Source organism: Canis lupus, chromosome 25 (assembly GCF_003254725.2).
Source record: "Canis lupus dingo isolate Sandy chromosome 25, ASM325472v2, whole genome shotgun sequence".
In the NCBI taxonomy this organism is placed as follows: domain Eukaryota; kingdom Metazoa; phylum Chordata; class Mammalia; order Carnivora; family Canidae; genus Canis; species Canis lupus.
In genome coordinates this window covers 40739887-40760570 of record NC_064267.1, presented here as the reverse complement: position 1 = coordinate 40760570, position 20684 = coordinate 40739887, and the positions used below count along the sequence as shown (strand labels likewise).

Below are 20684 nucleotides of genomic sequence, written 5' to 3'. Positions count from 1 at the left end.
CATGTTGTCACAAGTGGCAGGATTGCAGTGTTTTTAATGGCTGAATAATATTCCATTGTATATATTTATTATATATTCTTTATCCACTCATCTGATAGACATTTAGATTGTTTCCATATCTTGGCTATTGTAAATAGTGCTGCAATAAACATAGACACACATATGTCCTTTCAAATTAGTGTGTTCGGTTTTGGGACATAAATTCCTAGAAATGGAATTTCTGGATCATATGATTGAAAGAAGAGAAGTAGCTGGGGTTCAACTATTAGGAGGCCAATACAATATAGTCCAGCCAAACAGTAATGGAGTAATGCCCACGAGTCTCAAAACTTGAGGTCTAATGTCTGGTACCAACTCTTGTTGCAACCTTGGACAAATCATTTAACCTCACTGGGCTCCTGCACCCTAATCTACAGGAAATCTAGGAGGTTCCTTCCAAATCTAAATTTGAGCAATTTAGAAAGACCTAAATTAATATAATTTCATGAGCAGAGAGACAAAAAGGTCAATGGAAATAAAAAGCACAGGAAGAGGATGGGAGGGCAATTAGAATTTGTTTAAGATATGTTGATTTCAAAATGTTAATGAGAGAGATTAAATAAATTCAGAAGACCAGCTGAAAAGAGAGCCCCAGAAGCAGGAAGAGGAACCCTGGCTGGAGTTCAGATTTAGAAGCTGTTTTCATAGGCAGGAAAGTAGATGAAATTGTTAGGGACAGACTGGAAAGGAGGGCAGTGAGCCCATCATAGCTGGCGAGGGTGGCACTGAGACAACACAGGGAACCAGACTCTAGGCAAGGCATGACCAGAGAGTCAGAAAGTCCTGGGAGACCAGGGAGCAAAACAAAGGCTGCAAGGAGAAAAGTGTGTCAGATCAAGGGTTAAATGCTTTGGAGAGCGACTTGACCTAAAAAACACACTCATCCAGAAAGGCAGTGCTGATATAAATCAGAGGTTTCGAAGGGAGATGTAGTCTAAAAGGGTAGCCACAAATGCAAAATGTGTTCAGAGCCATTTATAGGCAATATGGCTTGGTAAACCTCCAGAACTAGGTGAGTGTTTTTCTTCCAGCATGGTCCACATGCCACTTGCATTAAAATTAACCTGGAGTGGTTGTTTAAAATGCAGGTTTCCTGGTCTCCCTGCAGAACCAATGACTCATAATCTCTGGAGAGGATGCGCTGGGTGTCTTCATTAGAAATGCTACTTCCCCTCCTTTATTCTTATGTATACAGCCCAGGGTGCTTCAACATGTTTTTGAAATGAATGGTGGGAGTCAGTAGAAAGACAAAATGAAGATATGGGGAAACTGATGGATTAGCAATCTTGAAAAGGCAAAAATGGAGTTAGGGCACTAGGAGAAGAGGTAGCCTGAAAGAAAGATGCCACCGGCCTCCAAGGCTATCCTGTTCACTATGGCAAAGACTTAGGTTCAACAGAGCAGCTAACAAGGTTCTCCCCCCTCCCCTGCCCCATGAAAAGTTCTGCTTGGGCCTCCACTCTTGGTAATGATATCTTGCCACCTACAGTGACAATCTTGATGCCAGCGATGTACCAGGGGCTGAAGTCTCGGCGGAAGGCAGAGCCCCCGATGAGTTCCCCAACCTTTCCGGCAGCAGTGGGGAGAGCACAGACAGCTGGTCCCAGCTCGCCAATGAGGAGGACAATCCAGATGACACAAGTAGTTTTCTGCAGCTCAGTGAGCGATCCATGAGGTACTTGCTCTTTCCTTGACTTTCCAGGGAAACAGGTCTCAACACAGATTCTAAAAATACTTTCTAAACGGTTCTCTGTACAGGGTCCCTAAGAGAGTAAAAAGAGCCCTCAGCTCCTGCTAGGTTAAGGTGCTTGCCTGTTGTGATTTGTGCCAAGGGGTCTCTTACTATCCAGCTGTGATTTTACTTACCTTGGCCAAGGTTAAGAGTCAGCTGTAGTCCTTTCTCTGTAAGCCCCAGCTAGTGTGTTCGATAACAACTGGGGATTTTTAAAGAGCTGCTGTTACACCTGGTGTGTTTGATACTTTCTCTCTGGTTCATTTGTATTTCAGATGCAACTCAGGCTGGGTTTACATGAGGCAAGTGTTTCCACATTGTGTTGTGTTGTTTGGCCTAATTGTTTCTCCCCTTTCTCTCCCCTGCCCTGTGTATTGTTGTTCTGGGAAAGCAAGAGAGGAATTAATGAAAGATCAGATTTGGAATGACCTAAGCCCAACAAGAGACATAAACTAAACACGACCCCTCTGTGAGGTGGAAATGAAAAGGATCTCCACATCTCTAACCCAAGTCTCATTTGATACTGGGCAAAATCTGTAGACTTTCTAGAAAGGCCAGTGGGAGAATGGGATTCATATGTATCTGGTATAATAGCTCCTTGGCAGCCTTATATCTGGCAGTTCAGTCTGTTTAGACTTAGGAAAATTTCACAGTGTTAAATATTTTGTCTAAAATACCCAAAACTGGTGGGAAATATTACAGTATAGAGATAAAAAGCAAAGAGAATTTAAATCTCTAGACTTAGCAGAAGTTTATAGGGTTAATTGCCTTCAGTGCAATGTTCAAGTCATCAGATCTCAATCAGTGAATACATTCAGTGCCCCACAGGAAACCCAAAGCAGGAATTTGAAATTGAAGGAGTCCAGTTTGTTATTCATAGTACTCCCTAGGGAAGACTGTCCTATTGCATGACACACCAGCAATCACCCTTTGGAAATCTGACTTGGAAGAGATGTCACTGGGAAATAGTGGGAGTATGAGGAAACTCGACGGGTTTGCTGAAATTGGAGGCATTCCATCCTGCAAGTACAGACAGAGCCTAAAAATTGGCTCAAGTCTACTATGTTTCAGCAAATAAATTCCAAGCTAGTAACTAGACCATATGTTGATTGTGTAACCTATGAAAGTGATACATCAGCCCTCCTTCTCCGTGATACACAAGGTATCAGGTGCCACTTCTCAAAGATTTTATGATGAAGGATCTGATAAAACTTTGGCACCACCAAATTTGTAAATTCTGCAGTCCTACAGGAAAATAATGTGCCAGGTGCATATTCTATGGAATGTCCCTCAGAAAAAAATCCCTTGAATGGCAGAGGGAGAACATGTGTCTACTGGTTTCTGTCAGAAGTCAAGAAGTAGGCAGATGAGCATATTGGTATCTCCACCAGACAGCATTCTCAGCATTCTCTTAGTTGCCATGGGTGGGTATACCAAGGAGTCTCTTGCTGCTGACAGAAACATCCTCACTCTAGTTATAATGAGGAAGACAAAAGTCATGCTGTCACCCACTAAGTATGACACCAGTGCAGAAATTCAAAAACAGTGATGATGATGATGATGATGATGATGATGATGATTGGCTTGAGCCAAAAATGTCTTTTATTATGTCTTCCTCTAATTTGTCCAGCAATAAATATTAATTTAGGACTCCCCCAACAATATTCTTCTGGGGACCAAAAGAAGGACCTCTTAGAAAGAATGATGGAACATCAGTGTTGGCAGTGTGGCCAGGTGGTGCGACGGGCATTAATATGTAAACTTTTGCTTTGTCAGCAATGGCAACAGTAGTGCCACTAGCAGTCTTGGCACTATGGACCTGGACATTTATCAGGAAAGCATGCCATCTTCTCCCATGATTAAGTAAGTAGCCACTGAGATGCAGTGATTGTGAGACCACTACTCTAATTCCATCTGGCAATCCATTCTGATCATTCAGATTGTGCCCAACCACCGAATCATTGTGTCTATACTGCCGTGGTTCCATGTCACTGGAGCAAGAATGAGGGCTTAGGACAATCCTACCCTACCACCACTGTTTCTGGATTTCAAATCTGCCTTCTGTGATAAAATCATGTCAGAAAAAGTTTATCCAAATAATCAGAAAAGAGAAGCAAAAATCCTTTTAAACCATACCATGCCAAACCCACAAAGATTGTTGTTGAATAGAATAGAATATGAATGGCTTTTCCTTTAGTTGTAGACATTAGTAAATGTGCCTAATACCAAACGGTCCCACAATGTGGATGTGTCATTGCCACGCAGTGACTCTGCTTCCCAAAACCTCAGGACCTTCCCAAAGACCAAGGAGAAATAACATTTAGAGGAGCACTACATGTGCAACACAAAATACGGTGCAGAAGAGGAGGGCAACATGAGGTCAGAGCTACATCCATAATTAGTGATTATTCTGGAAGAGTAAATAAACTGAAATCTAGTTTTGGCCATTACGACTCAGCTTACTGTTGGGAGTTTTCTGAAATCTCGAAAGATAAAAATGAAATATAAGACCAATGTTGCTCCCTCATCTCCTTCCTCAGCTAGTCTCTATAGCTAAGTCATTTTTGCTTCACTATGAAATCAGCTATCCTGCCTACAAGAGTATTGCTCAGTGACTGAAGGTTGCCATGCATCCTTGGTTGTCCCATGCTGCCATTAGTCACAAGTAGAGATGAACAGACACACGATCTTGGGTTTGTTTTGTTTTGCATTTTAAAAGTAGAACCAAACTATAAGCAAAAAATTACTTTGGTGTAAATTTATTTTTCTCCTTCAGGAAACATTGGTTTATCTTCCTTTTTCCATCTTTCTCAAGGGTAGAGCCTAGGACCCCACAGATTATATGCATTCTGGGAAAACCAAAATGACCACCACCCATAGCACCGTCCGGCAGCTCCACGATAGCAGAAGCTGCCCCTACCCTGTGTCATCTCACTTATATCACTTGCAGAGACCTAGGGGAGACTCAAGACCCTTGGGAAGCTGGCCATTCTCTGAGAAATCATTTCATATGTGTGGCAGGACAACTACGCTCCCTCTCAACATCAGCAATACAGTGGAATTTATAGCCAGTAAACTTTTGCAGTAACAGAGAATATAAGGAAGAATACTCTATATAAAAATAGGCATTTTTAAGAGCTCCTGTCTAATTTCCAGCCCATATTAAAGTATAGGACAACCTTGGGCTTCCCAAAAAGGCCACCTCCTTTCAGCTGTTGGGACACGTGCTCTCATTTTGGAAGTGTTTACTGAGTCCTGCTGTTGCATCAAGGCTTCTGAACAAGTACTCACTGTATGAAAACACCTCAAACATTGAACATGGCTGTATCTCATAAAATCCTTCAGTTATGTCTCTAGTTCTCTCTTCTTTTTTAAAGATTTCATTTATTTATTCATTCAGGAGAGACACACAGAGGGAGGCAGAGACATAGACGAGGGAGAAGCAGGCTCCTCCCGGGGAGCATGATGCAGGACTCGATCCCAGGACCCCGGGATCATGCCCTGAGCTGAAGGCAGATGCTCAACCCCTGAGCCACTCAGGTGTTCCTCATGTCTCTAGTTCTTCATCACCTCCAGCCTACTCCATCCTCCTGATAGAAAAAGAAAAAATTCAATTTTAACTGAAGTATTTTATTGTACAATTTAAGTTCTGCCGTTCATTGGTTGTTCTGTCCCTTTTTTCAGGTCAAAGAACCACAAACATTAGAAAAATATTTTCCTAGACTAAAAGGCAGCTTTGCTGCTGTCATAGTAGAGGGGAAAAAAAATCATTGTGTTAGGGTGGAAACATATAGTCCTTTAAATGACAAGTCAAATAGAGAAGAAGTAAAAGTCCCCAGATCAGATCTAGTTGCCTACACGGTATTTCCCTGATTGTTGAAACCACTGAAGGTTTATGGAAGAGAAGGTGAGGAGAAGAGAAAGATGCATTGCTTAGAGTCTCCCACACCAGTTATCCCAACTGAAAAATTTGTAGTTTATCTGGCCTTTTTTAAGGGCCAGAGCTATTTATTGCAGACTCAATAATCCAATGTAATGGCCACATTGGTATTTCCCCAGTGTTACTTCCCTCTATGAAAACAATAAATATAGAACAAATTTCAGAAGCTTTTAGATCAATAAGACCCATTGCCTCATCATCCATTTACAACTTATTCTTCCTAAACATTACCAACCATATATTGTTGTTTTCTCCCAAAGTGAATTGGTGGAAGAAAAGGAGATTCTTAAAGGACAGTCAGAAAACGTAGAGGGTAAGTCATGTTCCCGTAAGTTTGACACACAATTTGCCTGTCATCTCCCTGTGGAAAGCGTGGTAAGTTTGGGCTGTGTCTCTGTTCAGAAGGTGCCTCTGGAGCGCCAATGGGAGTAGCCAGCTCCCAGGGGAGCCTGCTGGTGATCAACTTTGACCTGGAGCCAGAATGTCCTGATGCTGAGCTTCGAGCCACTCTGCAGTGGATAGCAGCCTCTGAACTTGGGATCCCCACCATCTACTTTAAGAAATCTCAGGAAAACAGAATCGAAAAGGTACCCCCCGTCCTGTACTTGGATGTGGATGAATTGTTGTGCTTCTTCTTATCACTGCTGGAAACTGGATAAATCCCCAGTCAAGTCATTTAAATTTGAACCCTTTGTTCTTTTCACCTTAAAATTGTGACTAGATTTTTGAAACCTTCCACCCACATATATATATTCATGATAACTGTTTCTTTGGCCTCAGTTTTCTCAGCTAGAGAAAGTGAAGTGAAAAGATGGGAACTTTTTCAGAGTCTAGTGTTTTGTTTGTTTCTGTTATGGTGTTTCTTTGCTCTGGAACAATTTCCTCATAACACCCATTTAAATAAAAAGAAACTAAATATACAAGAAACTAAAGTGAGGCCATACTTCTGTTGAAAACACACTGTGGCATGGTGTCAACGAGAGGCATGTGTCTATTGAACAGGTTGGCGTTGGACAGACTTCCTTGTCATCACTCTCCACCTACTAGAAATATAAAGTCGGAGAATAGAGCCTTTGCCAACATCTAAATTAATAGCAACTATCACTCTAACTCCCTAGCTCTAAAGCTGCCCACTAACTGTTGTAGAATCTCAATTAAGATTAAAGCACAAATCCATCTGCCAATGTCTTCAAGCTCAATTTCCCATAATTTAAAAGTATGCTCCTTCTGAAAATGTTCAAGTTAATAATAGTGCTATAATATGAGTTTCCTATTGCTGTGTAACCAACTGCCACAAATTTACTAGGTTAAAACAATACCACCTAACTCTGTTGCCAGAAGTTGGGTGAACTCTACTTTGCTCTCTGCTTAGGGACTTGTCAGGCAGAAATCAAGATAGCAGCCTGGCTGGGCACTCATCAGAGACTGGGTTGGGGTGAGGAGGAAACAATCTTCCAAATTTATTCAGGTTGTTGTCCTAATTCCGTCTGTTGTGGTTGTAGGACTGATGCCCCATTTCTTTGCTGTTCCACTTCTAGAAACTTCCAGTATTCCTTGTCACACGGACCCCTTCATGTTCTCATGCAATCAATCTCTCTTATTTCTTCTTGACACCAACCAGAGAAAACTCTGTTTTTAAAAGGTTTATGCAATTAGATCAGTTTTACCAGGTAGTCTCCATTCTGACTAATTCAGTATTAACTAAGAATCCCTTTTGCCATGTACAGTAACATAGTAGAGGCATAATTTTCTCATCCTATTCATGGTACTGAAGATCAGGACGGAAATCATGGAAACTGTTTTAGGATCCTGCCTATCACTGCCACAGTGCATTTTTTAATGTCTTATTATCACAAAGTACATCCCCATATGCATTACACTTGTTTCTCAGCAACCCTATGAGAAGAGCCAATGGCTGTTATTATCCCTTTTTAATGAGCAAGTCAGGACTCAGAATGGCCCTTGAGTGAGTCCCCAGTTAGTGACGGCTGAGCCGTCCTGGAAACTTCTCAATAGTGTCTCTCTCAGGTTAAATTGCCTTGAAATTATGATCTGGATTTTTTTTTAAATATGTACTTGCATTTTAATTCTCATTGTCAAAATCTAGCAGCCTGAAAGATCCTTTGCCATCTTGCCCATGCACATGGTAATTAGAACAGCTTCCCCATTTCTGTGTCACCAGCCAATGGCATTAGCTCCTGGAAAAAACTGAGAAGGAGACCTAATTGATACTGCCTTCTCTCACATCAGCCTCTCTCTCCAACAGGCAATTTATATTTCTCTTCATGTCTAGTATTTCCTACCATTCCATGGCATCTGAATCTAGATACTATCCTGTACTGTCATACCTTTGTTGGCAAGGTAATGAGTGGTTCACTATTTGATAAATTCTCCTTCCACCTTACCACCCAGGCTGTCTAGTGCAAAAAGTGGAGTGAAAGAGCACTCCACATTGGGTCCCTCCTTCTTCCATACACAATCCTAAAGACTCCCTGCCATGGGGAGGAGAACAAGAACATTCTCAGGCAAAGTGCATCCTCAGGTTCATGGAAAAGTGAAAGACAGGCTGGTTTCCAACTTTATCTCCAGAACATTACTTGGTGCATTTTTGGATGGTCTCTTAATGAAGTAGATTTTTATAAAATCCACCATTTTGAAGAAACAGCATAGTACTCTATGAGAATATATGTCTCATAAGTCCTCATTATGTGAAAGGACAAAGAGTGTGTCACTAACCTGATTATTAACTTGATTAGGTAAATCAGGCCCTGACTTGATGTTTATTAATCCTACCTAATTTTCAGTTCTTGGAGGGGATGACTATCTTTACTTACAGCTAGCTGTTTTTTTCTGAGAAAATAAACGCTCCACTAATGTTATCAAGAAAAACATGAAGTAGTGTTTTACTCATTCAATTTAGCATCAGGTCAAGGAGTTTATTTCTAAGTAATGTAACTTTAGGGACAAAACATCCTAATTTTTTTTTTCAGTCAATGAAGGTTCTCTGCACAGAGTGGCTTGTTCACAAATGGGCAGTATTTATTGTCTCAAAGAGAACTGGTCAGAAAAAGCAAACCCATACGCAAAATTTTGACATCCTTTCTTTTATCAATACTGCATTTGGAAGCCTCATTCTGGTTGTCTATAGTAATTGGTTAGTTTTTTTCAAGTAGTGTGGAAGAGAGATTGTGGTCTTCCATAAGGCTTTGTCACACAAGGGCAGCAGAGTCTCTCATGCTCCTCCTCAGTGTGGAGAGGACTAAAAGAAACATCTCTGTTAAGTTCAGAAATCCCATTTCTCACCATCACTTAGAGTATTAAACATTACTCACAGATCTATGTGCTGAGTCTCCATTTGTGTGCATTCAGAATTTTTTCAATAAATTCATGTAGTTAACAATTTTCCAACAGGGGTGTTCCCCAGTCATCGACCCCCCTGCCTTATGACAGTACAGGCATGAGCTAAAGAGGAGAAGGTATCATGAGTAAATACTGAAGCAGCTCATCTTTCCCACCATCGACCTTGGAGTTGAAGGGCACTTAATTAATAATAATTAATTATTATAATTATAATAATAATTATACCTTATAATGCATTTCAGCCCCATTTCAACTCCAAAGGCAAATTCCAGATATTTGGGGGGCCCAGGGTAGTGTCACTTTTTTCTGGTAAACTGACACTTTCATTTTTAAGCTTTTTCCTTCATGGCATTTTTTTTGAAAGTCATACACTCAGAATATTCATCAAATATTTATTGAGCATGAACAACGCATCAGGCACTGTTCTAGGCTCTGGGAATATAGGGAACAAAAGAGACAAAATTTCCGACCCACGGGATGTTCCATCTAGTCAAGAGAGACCCAGAGTAAGGTGAATGTAAATCAGGAGAGGCTCAGATTGTAAAGCAAAATCTTGAAATATGATGGAAATTTATTTTAGAAACGGGAGATGACAAACACATTGGAAATAGGATTTCCCACACCTCAACTATAAGCCAAATGCACAGAATTACCTGGGACAGTTATTTACAATTCATATGTCTACGCACTTCCTTAGCCCCATCACATTCACTGCTGCCCAGAAATATACATTTTTTAGCAACTTCCCTCAAGCGAAGTCATGTTGATGAGTGCTAAAGTTTGAGGCTCTCTCCTATAAGAAATACCCTGAAGGAGTGTCTGAACTTGAGGTGGACTTTAAGTATCCTAAATTCCAGGGCAAAGATTGCTAAGAGTCTTAATGCCTGATGTTCTAAAACAGTTTGTAAACATCATTCACAATGTCTGACACTCTGTGCAACTGATGAATCGCTAAATTCGACTCCTGAAACTAATAATGCAATATATGTTAACTAAATTGAATTTAAATAAGAATTTTTTAAAATTTTAATTTAATTCAAGGCGAAAAAAATCATGAAGGTAATTGGTTTTTAAAAAATGACATAAATCAGCCAATTATTCTGCCTTTTGGATACAAAGTATCATTACCCTCTAGCTCTTTTTCTAAATATAACGAGCTTCTGTGAGCCAGAATGGCCTGATGACTAGCTTCACCGTATATCAGTGCCTTTCTCATCTTTATGCATGTGAGAATTAGTCCTTTTTCTTGGAGGCAATGCAAAGAATGCAAAGAAGGAAAAGAGAAAACAGGTGTACAGATACCTTCCCAGGAAAGTGAGAGTCAGAAGAGACATGACCTCACCTTTAATTCCTCATTCCATTCTACATGCAAAGTGGTGGAAAGACAATAAGAGAAGGAAAGGAAGGAAAAATAAGGAAGAATTCTATACTGCCTTAACTCAGACTCCCTTAACAAAATACCATAGAGTGGCTTATTCAAGACATTTATTGCTTACAGTTCTGGAGGCTGTGAAGTCCAGGATCGAGGTGCCAGCAGATTCCATTCCTGGTGAGGGCCCTCTCCCTCCCTCTGTCCTCCTATGGTAGAAAGAGAGAGCTCTGGTGTTTCTTCTTTTTTTTTTTTTTTTTTTTTTTTTTTTTTTTTAATAAGGGCATAAATCTTACCACGGGAGCCCCATCCACATGACCTCAAGTAAACCTAATTATCACCCAAAGGCCTCACCTCCCAGTACCATCACATTGGGGTTTAGGGTTTCAATATCTGAATTTGGTGGAGAACACCAACATTAAGTGCAAAACAGATACTAACATGTCCATTTATAAGCATAAGAAATTGTCTTGAATCAAACCCTTTAGTCAAGGTTCTCAAACTCAGTGTGTGCTAGAATCACCTGGGGAGATTTATAGACCCAGATGCTCTGGCCAATTAAATCAGAATCTCCTCTTGGTATGAAGTTCAGGCATTGGAGTTTTCTAAAGGTCTCTGGTGGTTCCAGGGTACAGGCAATGCTGATAATCACGGCTCTACAGGCTAGAATTGCAGGGACAATGTAAAAACCAACTCACTTGTGCTTAATAAAATGGAATGCCGCCTTGGAGCAAAAGAAGGTAGTTACTTTCAGAAATCCAAATTGAGTGTTTTTTAAAAAAAATATCACAGCTTGCAACAACTCCCAGAGATCCTACCATTGGATTTTGTGAACAACTGATCTAATTTAGTAAATGTGCCTGAGAATATAAAAGTCCTCTACCAGGTAACATTCTTCTTCAAATGGGTCTGTCAATGATATACCATCACAGCATGTAAATCCTTCTAGTTGCCTAAGACAAAATATTTGCTCAAGGAAATGCCAACTGTGATCTATAGGAAGGGAACTTAATTGTTATTGATTGTGAAAAGGCAGGAAGTGAAAATATTTGGGTTTTGTTTTTCAGTGCATTGGAATAAAAAACTCAGGTCCCTGCCATACTAAAGCTGATTATAAAATTACGAGAGCAAAAACATGGACAGACACAATGAAAGATCTAAGGCCAGCTGCTAAATTGAATGTGGTTTTCAAGGCTATAAAGCAACAAGCTGGGAATGTCCTTTCCTGGCTTCTTCACAACCTTAGCTGCATTTTTATTTAGAAATTTCTTTCAGTCAAGGAAGAAAAGAAAGTGTAAGACCTTCTTGCTCATCAGACCTACAGATGTTTCAAGGTCTTCATGTCTGAGATTAAGTCATCACAGCCACAGAATAGGCTATGTTTAGTGGGGCCAGATCATTTTTAAAAGCTGCTTTATTGGGATATCAGACTGGATTTAGAAATCATGAGACAGATTCCAGCCTGTGACTATTCCACAAACTACTGGCAGAGTGGCTAGCTACTGGTGACCCACGTTGGGTCAGTCAACATCATCCTGTGGTTGTCAACACAGTGGGAGACCCACCTTCAGCAAGTCTTAAATAGTTGGAAAGAAGCTTTGTAATTGAGCTTCCAAAAAGGTCTGAGGCTGAGAGCCTTCTAGGAAGGGCTTAGCAAATATTGACATCTGGCCCAGAGCTTTGATGGTCAATTAGAAAAATGACTCAGGGATAAAAGTTGAGAACAAAATGGTAGCCCAGTGAGCCAGACTTTATAGAAAGAAAAAAAGGATCTGAGGGTAATTTTATATTTCTGTGTATTTTATGGTGACTGCATCTTTATAAGACATGTTGAGGGAGAAGAGGCACCCTTAAGGGATGGGTCTGGCCGAAAGCCATTGGTGACACTTGAGGGAAATCTTGAAGAGAAGTCACCAACCTATGAGCCTCTCACAATGAGACCTCAGAAACTTGAAGTTCAAGCTTTCTTTCCTAGTAACACCTACTTTCTAGACTTCCAGTAAGAGCTGGAAAAGTCTGATTTGTCAAATCATGCAAAGACACCCTAGCCTTTCTCTCTTTTTCTCTGATGCTTCATGTTTTTACTGTTCATCCAACAGAAAGTACACCTTGGATTCATTCATACACACCAAGATATAAGTGACAGCTCACAAAGTTATTTTTATGCATCTCCATTCATTATTAATAGCTGCTAGGAATGTTCCCCTATCTGAGGGTATTTGCATTTTAAGCAGTCTTAACCTAAAAGATTAAGCTCTAAAATTTCAGGAATCTGACAGACAGGAAAATAGACAGAAGTTGCAAGGAGTCCCAAATGGCAAGTAGTGTCTGAAATGTTATCACAGAGACCAAGGGAACTGAATGGAGCTAACCTTCCACTGCTGCTCTAGTGAACAGTAAATAGAGGTCCTGGCTATCCTATCCCGCAACACACATGCCATTGTCAGTCACAGGGCAATGAGACAAATGGCCCACAATGAGCTTTTACTCTGCTTCTGGCACACTCCCATTGCCCCAATCTAGGCTCTTTTCAGCCTTTGCCTAGAGCCACAGCCTGCAGCCATTTTTGTGGAGCATCCTCTCAACGGAAAAGTATTGATTAAACAACCTCAAGATATGCATGTTTATTTTAAAATTATATATGTGTAAATACATTACATACAACTTTAAAATGAATACTTAGATGAGGTTCCCCCCCCACTAATGATTCTGGATGCCGTTCCATATTTCAGCTCATCTTCTTGGTCATTTTGAATGTATTTGACTCCCATTTGGTCATTTGTTCTTCTTTCACTCAGCAAACATTTATTGGACACCTATCAAGTACAGGAAAAGGTAGTAAGATACGACTTAGATGTTGTCCTTCCCTGGGGGATTATGGTCTATAGCATAGTTGCCATTGGCCTCCTATCTGTCTCTCTTTTTTTTTTTTTTTACATCATCCTAAATATCATGATCATGTGTTCATCTCTCGAGACCTCAGTTTTCATCTGTAAATGCCTGCTTCACTGAGTTGTTGACAGAATTGGATGAGATTACCTGCGCAAGTGTATTTCCTACAGGTTTTGGCTCTTAATAATTGTCCATTTTTTAAAAGAAGTATCTTCCTGAGGATGTTGAGAGGCCTTCACCCTGGGCTTCATCCCACAGTGGCATGAAGGGAATGATCTACAATGATTTCCCACCTTCCAACACTTCAGGTCACAATTCACCTGACGCCAAAAATATTGTCTCTAAGTTGTGGCCAATTGAAGCTTCTACCAATAATGGGGTGACAAATCTAGGGTGTTTCTTCAATCTTTCCTTTTCCTTTTGCAATGGAAAGCCAATGTCTCTTGAGATGTGATGGGGGGAGGGGATTTTTCAAGATGGAGTGAGGAGCTAGTAAGTGACCATACCCAAAAGTTTAGCACTGGATTTATTTAGCATAAATGTATACATCCAATGAGAGACTATTTGGAGACAGGTAGAAGGTTCTAGGAGCTATGCTGTACAGTCCTGTCAGAGAGAGTCCAATCCAGAGAAGATATCTAAGGAAACTCTTGAAATATCTAAAAGACAGACTCTTGAAAGAAGAATTCCATCTAGTCTCCGGCAATCAATGGATGGCAACTGCTCTGAAGAAGAAAATTCTAGTTCATTGAAAGAACTCTCTAATGAACTTGTCTAAAAGAAAAATAGACTGTCGCGGAAAATAGTCCCCTCTCACTAGAGATTAAAAATATAGCCTAGAGAGCTGTTGGCTTTGGAAGAATGATTGAATGAGATGACTTGAAGGCTCATCTGTGATGTGTGAGTCCTAACTCTGTGCTTTATTTTAGTTTCTAGATGTTGTGCGACTGGTTCAGCAGAAGTCCTGGAAAGTGGGAGATATCTTCCATGCGGTTGTTCAGTACTGCAAAATGCATGAGGAGCAGAAGGAGGGGACCCCAAGTCTCTTTGACTGGCTCTTGGAACTGGGATAAGGCAGCTATGTCCTTAGAGTATTCCTTTCCTTTATTCCAGCTTAGATTACAGTGGTTTGCTCTAAATACTCTCAACTTTCTCAAACATCCCATCACATTAGCAGAGCTATAAAAAATCTGCCGTTTCAAGTCTACTGCACATGGAAAAAATCTGAGGAAAAGCAAAAATAGGTCTGTACAAATCCATACAACCTATGAGTGAGTTCAAAAGAGCTTGTATTAGAATGGCTGGAAAAAGAGAAATTTTAATGGGCCCTAAACTAAAAGCTTACAACTAGGCCCAAAATTCAGGAAAGCTGCTCTTAAATATTTTTAATAATACAAAATGTTATGTAATGTCTCCAATTATGTGCAACTAGAAGCAAAGTCACTAGTCAAAATAATTTTGTAAACTATGACGTAACCATTATTTTACTCTTTTGAGCTGATGAAGGGGCTGTCAGCCCAGGTCAATACTTAAGATATGGACGAGAAGTTTCCAGAATTTTGATACAAAGGATTTTCACTATCAGACCAATATCAGTGGATATTAACAGAAGTACAAGAGTATTATTGTTGTTCTCTACTGAGGTGATTTCATTTATTCACTGTAACTCACTGATAAATACTCCGCAGCTCCCCAACAGTATCTGTGTTCCCAGCCAGCAAGAAAACTGTTGTTTTTCAGTTGATAGTGTAAAAGACTGAAGATTGTCTTGTTTCCATCTCTGTATTACTTGGGTAACATGCTCACAGACTTCTGACCATGAGAAAAAACTTTCTTACAAAAAAAAAAAAAGTCTTTTGAGATAAAATCTGCTTGTGTATTAAATTATATAAAATATAAACTTTCATTTTATTTTTATTGTAAATTATGAAAAGATTATTATCTTAAATAATATATTGAGTTATCTTAGAGGTTCATAACACATGAGGGGATTGTTGTCTTAAGTTATACCTTGACACTTGAGCTCAGTGCTTTTATTATAAATGGGTTGGCACTGCGATGACAAACCTGCTCCCTGGGTGACATTTATAATGATGGATGCAGGATTTGACATAACCCACTAGGATCATCCACTCTTCCTGATTCAAAGATACTGGCATTTAATTTGGGAAGAATAAAACCTTATTACATTAAGTATTTTAATAACAGAGATTTACTCTTCTGAAAAAAAATAAAAGTATCTAACTGCTCTCCCTTTAACTAAGTGAGGTGCGCTGGCTTTTATTTTCTTGACCAAAGAAGGAGTTTATTTAAGATTTCCTGAAATACCCTGCTTTTACTCTATTTTTAAAAATTGCAAAGTAATATTAAATGTGAACAAGGCCCCATGCCATCAATGTTGGCCTTATGTGTCATCCACATCTTGAAATGTCAAGGAAGCTTCTTTGTAAGCCATACCTCCCTCTTCACCACACACCAAGGAATCCTTCCCAGTACTCATTAGACATTTCTTATATTAATAGTCCAAATTTAGGATCTATGTTTAATTTGTCACATTAACAAAATGTCAAATTTTGAAATGTATCCATTATCTCAAACTGAAAGTTCTTTGTGCTACTAAATGGAAAAGGATATATTTATTTTTTAAACAATCCCAGAATATTGTGTGTAGACTCTTGTTGTGCTCTATTGAATGTTTACCTATCCTACAAAGCACAAATACTGAATTGTAACCCTGTGATAAAGTTATACGTGTTGTACCTACTGTTGCAAACTAATCAATAAATTTTTGTTGCCGAATTGTTGATCCTTTTTTTCTCCAAAAGTTGTAAGTGCCTCATAGAAAACAAGAGCCACTGTGATTGGATGAAGGTAGATTATCCTTTGGACAAGTTTTACTGTGACACTTTTGACTTTCAAATAAGCTGATATTCTTTGACTAGTTAGCATCAGTGATATTCATGTAAATTAGCATTTCTCAACCTTGGCACTATTGACATTTGGGGTAAATAATTCTTTGTTGTAAGAGGTTGCACTATGCCTTCATGGGTTCAGCAGCACCCGTGGCTCTTATCCACTAGATGACAGTAACCACTTCCTCCTGTTATGACAATCAAAAATGTCTCCCAACCTATTGCCAAACATCCCCTGGGTGAGACATCAGTTAGGGGCTGCTGGCATAAATAATGCACTGAAGGGGCAGAGGCAGAGGCTCGACCAGGTGTTCTGGTTAAGGAAGAGGAGCCTGCAGACTCTACTCTAGGGAATCCCAGTAGGAATCTGGGATTCCCGTCCCACTTTCCAAGGCCCATGGGCTGTGGCCTCTACAGCACGTCTGGGGGATGGGAGAAAGAAGCATGAGGAAAACAAGGCTTGGGGATAAACTGACCTAGACTCGAGTAAACTAGACGTAGTTATCAGGCTTAGAGGTAAATGGATCAGTGCTCTTTGAATTCAGGAAATAAATTATTAGAATTTGTGTAAATAAGGCACTGAGACTTCTGAGCACTTTATATGATAATAAAAGTGCCTTCTAATAAGAAGGCATAAATATGCTTATGCAAAGGATCGTCCAGTCAGCCAGAGGGTAATATCAAATAAAAATAAACTCTGGACATTGGCAAGGAGAGACTTTATTTGAAAGGCTTATAATAACAAGGAGAAAGGGGCTGTTGCAATGGGTCACAGGGGTCATGGTAACAGTGAGAGTGCTCCCAGTGGGAGACCTGTCAGCATCTCAGGGCAAAGGGAAAAGGGGTTTTCTTTTACAGTGAGAGTAAACATGAAAGAGCCAGGTGTGGGTGGACCAGTGGGATGGACCAGCCACGTTGGTGAAGGTGGCGTGGTGGGAAAGCCCCTTGTATCCTGAGCTCAACCTGTTCTCAGGAGGGGCTTCTTTTTTTCTTTTAAGATCTATTTATTTTAGAGAGAGAGAGAAAGAGAGAGATTGAGAGGGAGGGAGGGAGGGACAGAAGGAGTCCTTTTTTAAAAATAATAAATTTATTTTTTATTGGTGTTCAATTTGCCAACATACATAACACCCAGTGCTCATCCCGTCAAGTGCCCCCCTCAGTGCCCATCACCCAGTCACCCCCACCCCCCACCCTCCTCCCCTTCCACCACCCCTAGTTCATTTCCCAGACTTAGGAGTCTTTATGTTCTGTCTCCCTTTCTGATATTTCCCACACATTTCTTCTCCCTTCCCTTCTATTCCCTTTCACTATTATTTATATTCCCCAAATGAATGAGACCATATAATGTCTGTCCTTCTCCGATTGACTTACTTCACTCAGCATAATACCCTCCAGTTCCATCCATGTTGAAGCAAATGGTGGGTATTTGTCTTTTCTAATGGCTGAGGAATATTCCATTGTATACATAGACCACATCTTCTTTGTCCATTCATCTTTCGATGGACACCGAGGCTCCTTCCACAGTTTGGCTATCGTGGCCATTGCTGCTAGAAACATCGGGGCGCGGGTGTCCCGGCGTTTCATTGCATCTGTATCTTTGGGGTAAATCCCCAACAGTGCAATTGCTGGGTCGTAGGGCAGTTCTATTTTTAACTCTTTGAGGAGCCTCCCCACAGTTTTCCAGAGTGGCTGCATCAGTTCACATTCCCACCAACAGTGTAAGAGGGTTCCCCTTTCTCCACATCCTCTCCAACATTTGTGGTTTCCTGCCTTGTTAATTTTCCCCATTCTCACTGGTGTGAGGTGGTATCTCATTGTGGTTTTGATTTGTATTTCCCTGATGGCAAGTGATGCGGAGCATTTTCTCATGTGCATGTTGGCCATGTCTATGTCTTCCTCTGTGAGATTTCTGTTCATGTCTTTTGCCCATTTCATGATTAGCCTCAGCCAATCAGACAACAGAAAGACATAAAAGGCATTCAAATTGGCAAAGAAGAAATCAAACTCTCCCTCTTCGCCAATGACATGATACTCTACATAGAAAACCCAAAAGCCTCCACCCCAAGATTGCTAGAACTCCTACAGCAATTTGGTAGCATGGCAGGATACAAAATCAATGCCCAGAAGTCAGTGGCATTTCTATACACTAACAATGAGACTGAAGAAAGAGAAATTAAGGAGTCAATCCCATTTACAATTGCACCCAAAAGCATAAGATACCTAGGAATAAACCTAACCAAAGTGGTAAAGGATCTATACCCTAAAAATTATAGAACACTTCTGAAAGAAATTGAGGAAGACACAAAGAGATGGAAAAATATTCCATGCTCAAGGATTGGCAGAATTAATATTGTGAAAATATCAATGTTACCCAGGGCAATATACACGTTTAATGCAATCCCTATCAAAATACCATGGACTTTCTTCAGAGAGTTAGAACAAATTATTTTAAGATTTGTGTGGAATCAGAAAAGACCCTGAATAGCCAGGGGAATTTTAAAAAAGAAAACCATAGCTGGGGGCATCACAATGCCAGATTTCAGGTTGTACTACAAAGCTGTGGTCATCAAGACAGTGTGGTACTGGCACAAAAACAGACACATAGATCAGTGGAACAGAATAGAGAACCCAGAAGTGGACCCTCAACTTTATGGCCACCTAATATTTGATAAAGGAGGAAAGACTATCCACTGGAAGAAAGACAGTCTCTTCAATAAATGGTGCTGGGAAAATTGGACATCCACATGCAGAGGAGTGAGAGTCTTAAGCCGACTCTGCACTAAGTGCAGAGCCTGACCCGGGGATCGATTTGAAGACCCTGAAATCACGACCCTGAGATGATGACCATGAGTCAACGACTTGAGCTGAAACCCAGAGCCAGCTGCTTAACCTACTGTGCCACCCAGGTGCCCCCTCAGGAGGGGCTTCTTAAAGAGGGCTATAGACTGGATCAGGCTGCGGATGGGTAATGTTCTGGGGTCTAGAGAAAGGACAGAAGCCTAATGGAATCCTTTTTAAAGATTTTATTTCTTTATTCATGAGAGACACACAGAGAGAGAAGCAGAGACACAGGCAGAGGGAGGAGGAGACTCCATGCAGGGAGCCCAGCTTAATGGAATTTGGTGAACGTCTTGCTCCAGTTGATCGCAGTGGGTACGAGCAACTCGGCTAATCATTTATGAGGAAAGAATGAGAATTTGGAGGGTTCGGTCCTGTCTGAGGTACATAAGGGAGTACCCAGGAGTCCAAGGCTCAGAGCTTAGCTCTTAGGAACTGGCCAAAGGCACACCCCAAACACGGGCCTCTTTTCAGGATCTGCAGGGTTTGAGCAAGCCAGACCTCCTTGACGCCCTCTCCTGGGCTGGCACCCTTTCCTATGCCTCCTTCTAGCAAGGTAAGTGCAATCCCTGCATCTCTGTGCATCGATGACTGTAAGCTCCTGGAGGGTGGCGCCACCTGTGACTCCTCCATGGCTCCCGCCCTAGTCCCCCACACAAAGCCTTGTCCCCTGGGAAAGCTAAGAGGCCGTGGGTAACTTTGGTTTCTAATTAACCGTGTTCCACCACTCATTCCAGAAACACACAATTCTACTGTAATGTTCTTCTTAGCTTATCAGAGACTGCTACCTGGTATATTATGCTTCTTGAGGGTGTGTGTGTGTGAAATTACTTTAGGATTCAAGCAAGTGAAACTTTCTATAAAAATTTGCCTTTTATTATCATTGCCTAGGAACATTCGATCACAGAACTGAGAATGTTTTCATGCTTTGGGGATGAATTTCAGTGATATTCAGGACATTATCAGCAGGACTTGGAGGCCAAATGACTATAGACATGTTTGAATGCAGTGGACAGGGGAGAAAACATCTGAGCTGCCCTTCCATCAGCAAAAATTGTACTTGAGAAAAGCCAACAGAAAGCAATCCACCGGTATTGTTGAGAGAATCTTTGACCATCTACATTTTCCATTTCCTGTAATAATTCCCTTAAAAATGCCCCTCATTGGGTGCCTGGGTGGCTCAGAGGTTGAGTGTCTGTCTTTGGCTCAGATCATGATCCCAGGGTCCTGGGATCGAGTCCCACCTTGAACTCCCTGCAGGGAGCCTGCCTCTCCCTCTGCCTTTGTCTCTGTCCCTTATGAATAAATAAATAAAATATTTTTTAAAATGCCCCTTGTTAAAGCCCCATATCCAGTTTCACATGCTGCTTTTCAGTTTTCACATCTCCTTATTTCCTTCCTTTCTGTCCTTCGGCGATGGCCTTCCAGTAAATTCTTATCAACGAATATTTATTTGGCTCTGGAAGATTCTCACTACTTGGTTGAACTTTGTCCCATTTACTGCTTCAATAGCTGCTGTACCTCTTTCCAGCGCAGAATGGGGCAGGGACTCCAGCTCCTACCACGAGGCACGAAGCACCACAGACTGTTTCCTGGCAGATT

The 20684-nt window shown here is 40.8% G+C and overlaps 1 protein-coding gene across 3 annotated transcripts in view; it reads left to right on the top strand.

Moving 5' to 3' along the window:
• The window catches only part of LOC112669845 (SPHK1 interactor, AKAP domain containing), a 169470-nt gene extending 153339 nt beyond the window's left edge, over nucleotides 1-16131 (top strand). Inside the window, exons 6-11 of one of the 3 annotated variants that reach the window (XM_035721754.2) lie at nucleotides 1529-1714; nucleotides 2047-2073; nucleotides 3548-3634; nucleotides 5972-6024; nucleotides 6114-6298; nucleotides 14262-16131. In XM_035721754.2, the coding sequence (XP_035577647.1) occupies nucleotides 1529-1714; nucleotides 2047-2073; nucleotides 3548-3634; nucleotides 5972-6024; nucleotides 6114-6298; nucleotides 14262-14405 (682 nt within the window). In that variant the 3' untranslated portion in view covers nucleotides 14406-16131. The remainder of the gene's footprint in view (nucleotides 1-1528; nucleotides 1715-2046; nucleotides 2074-3547; nucleotides 3635-5971; nucleotides 6025-6113; nucleotides 6299-14261) is intronic. The other 2 variants (XM_049101236.1, XM_049101237.1) reach the window with 2 other exon arrangements.
• Nucleotides 16132-20684: the final 4553 nt, after the last annotated feature.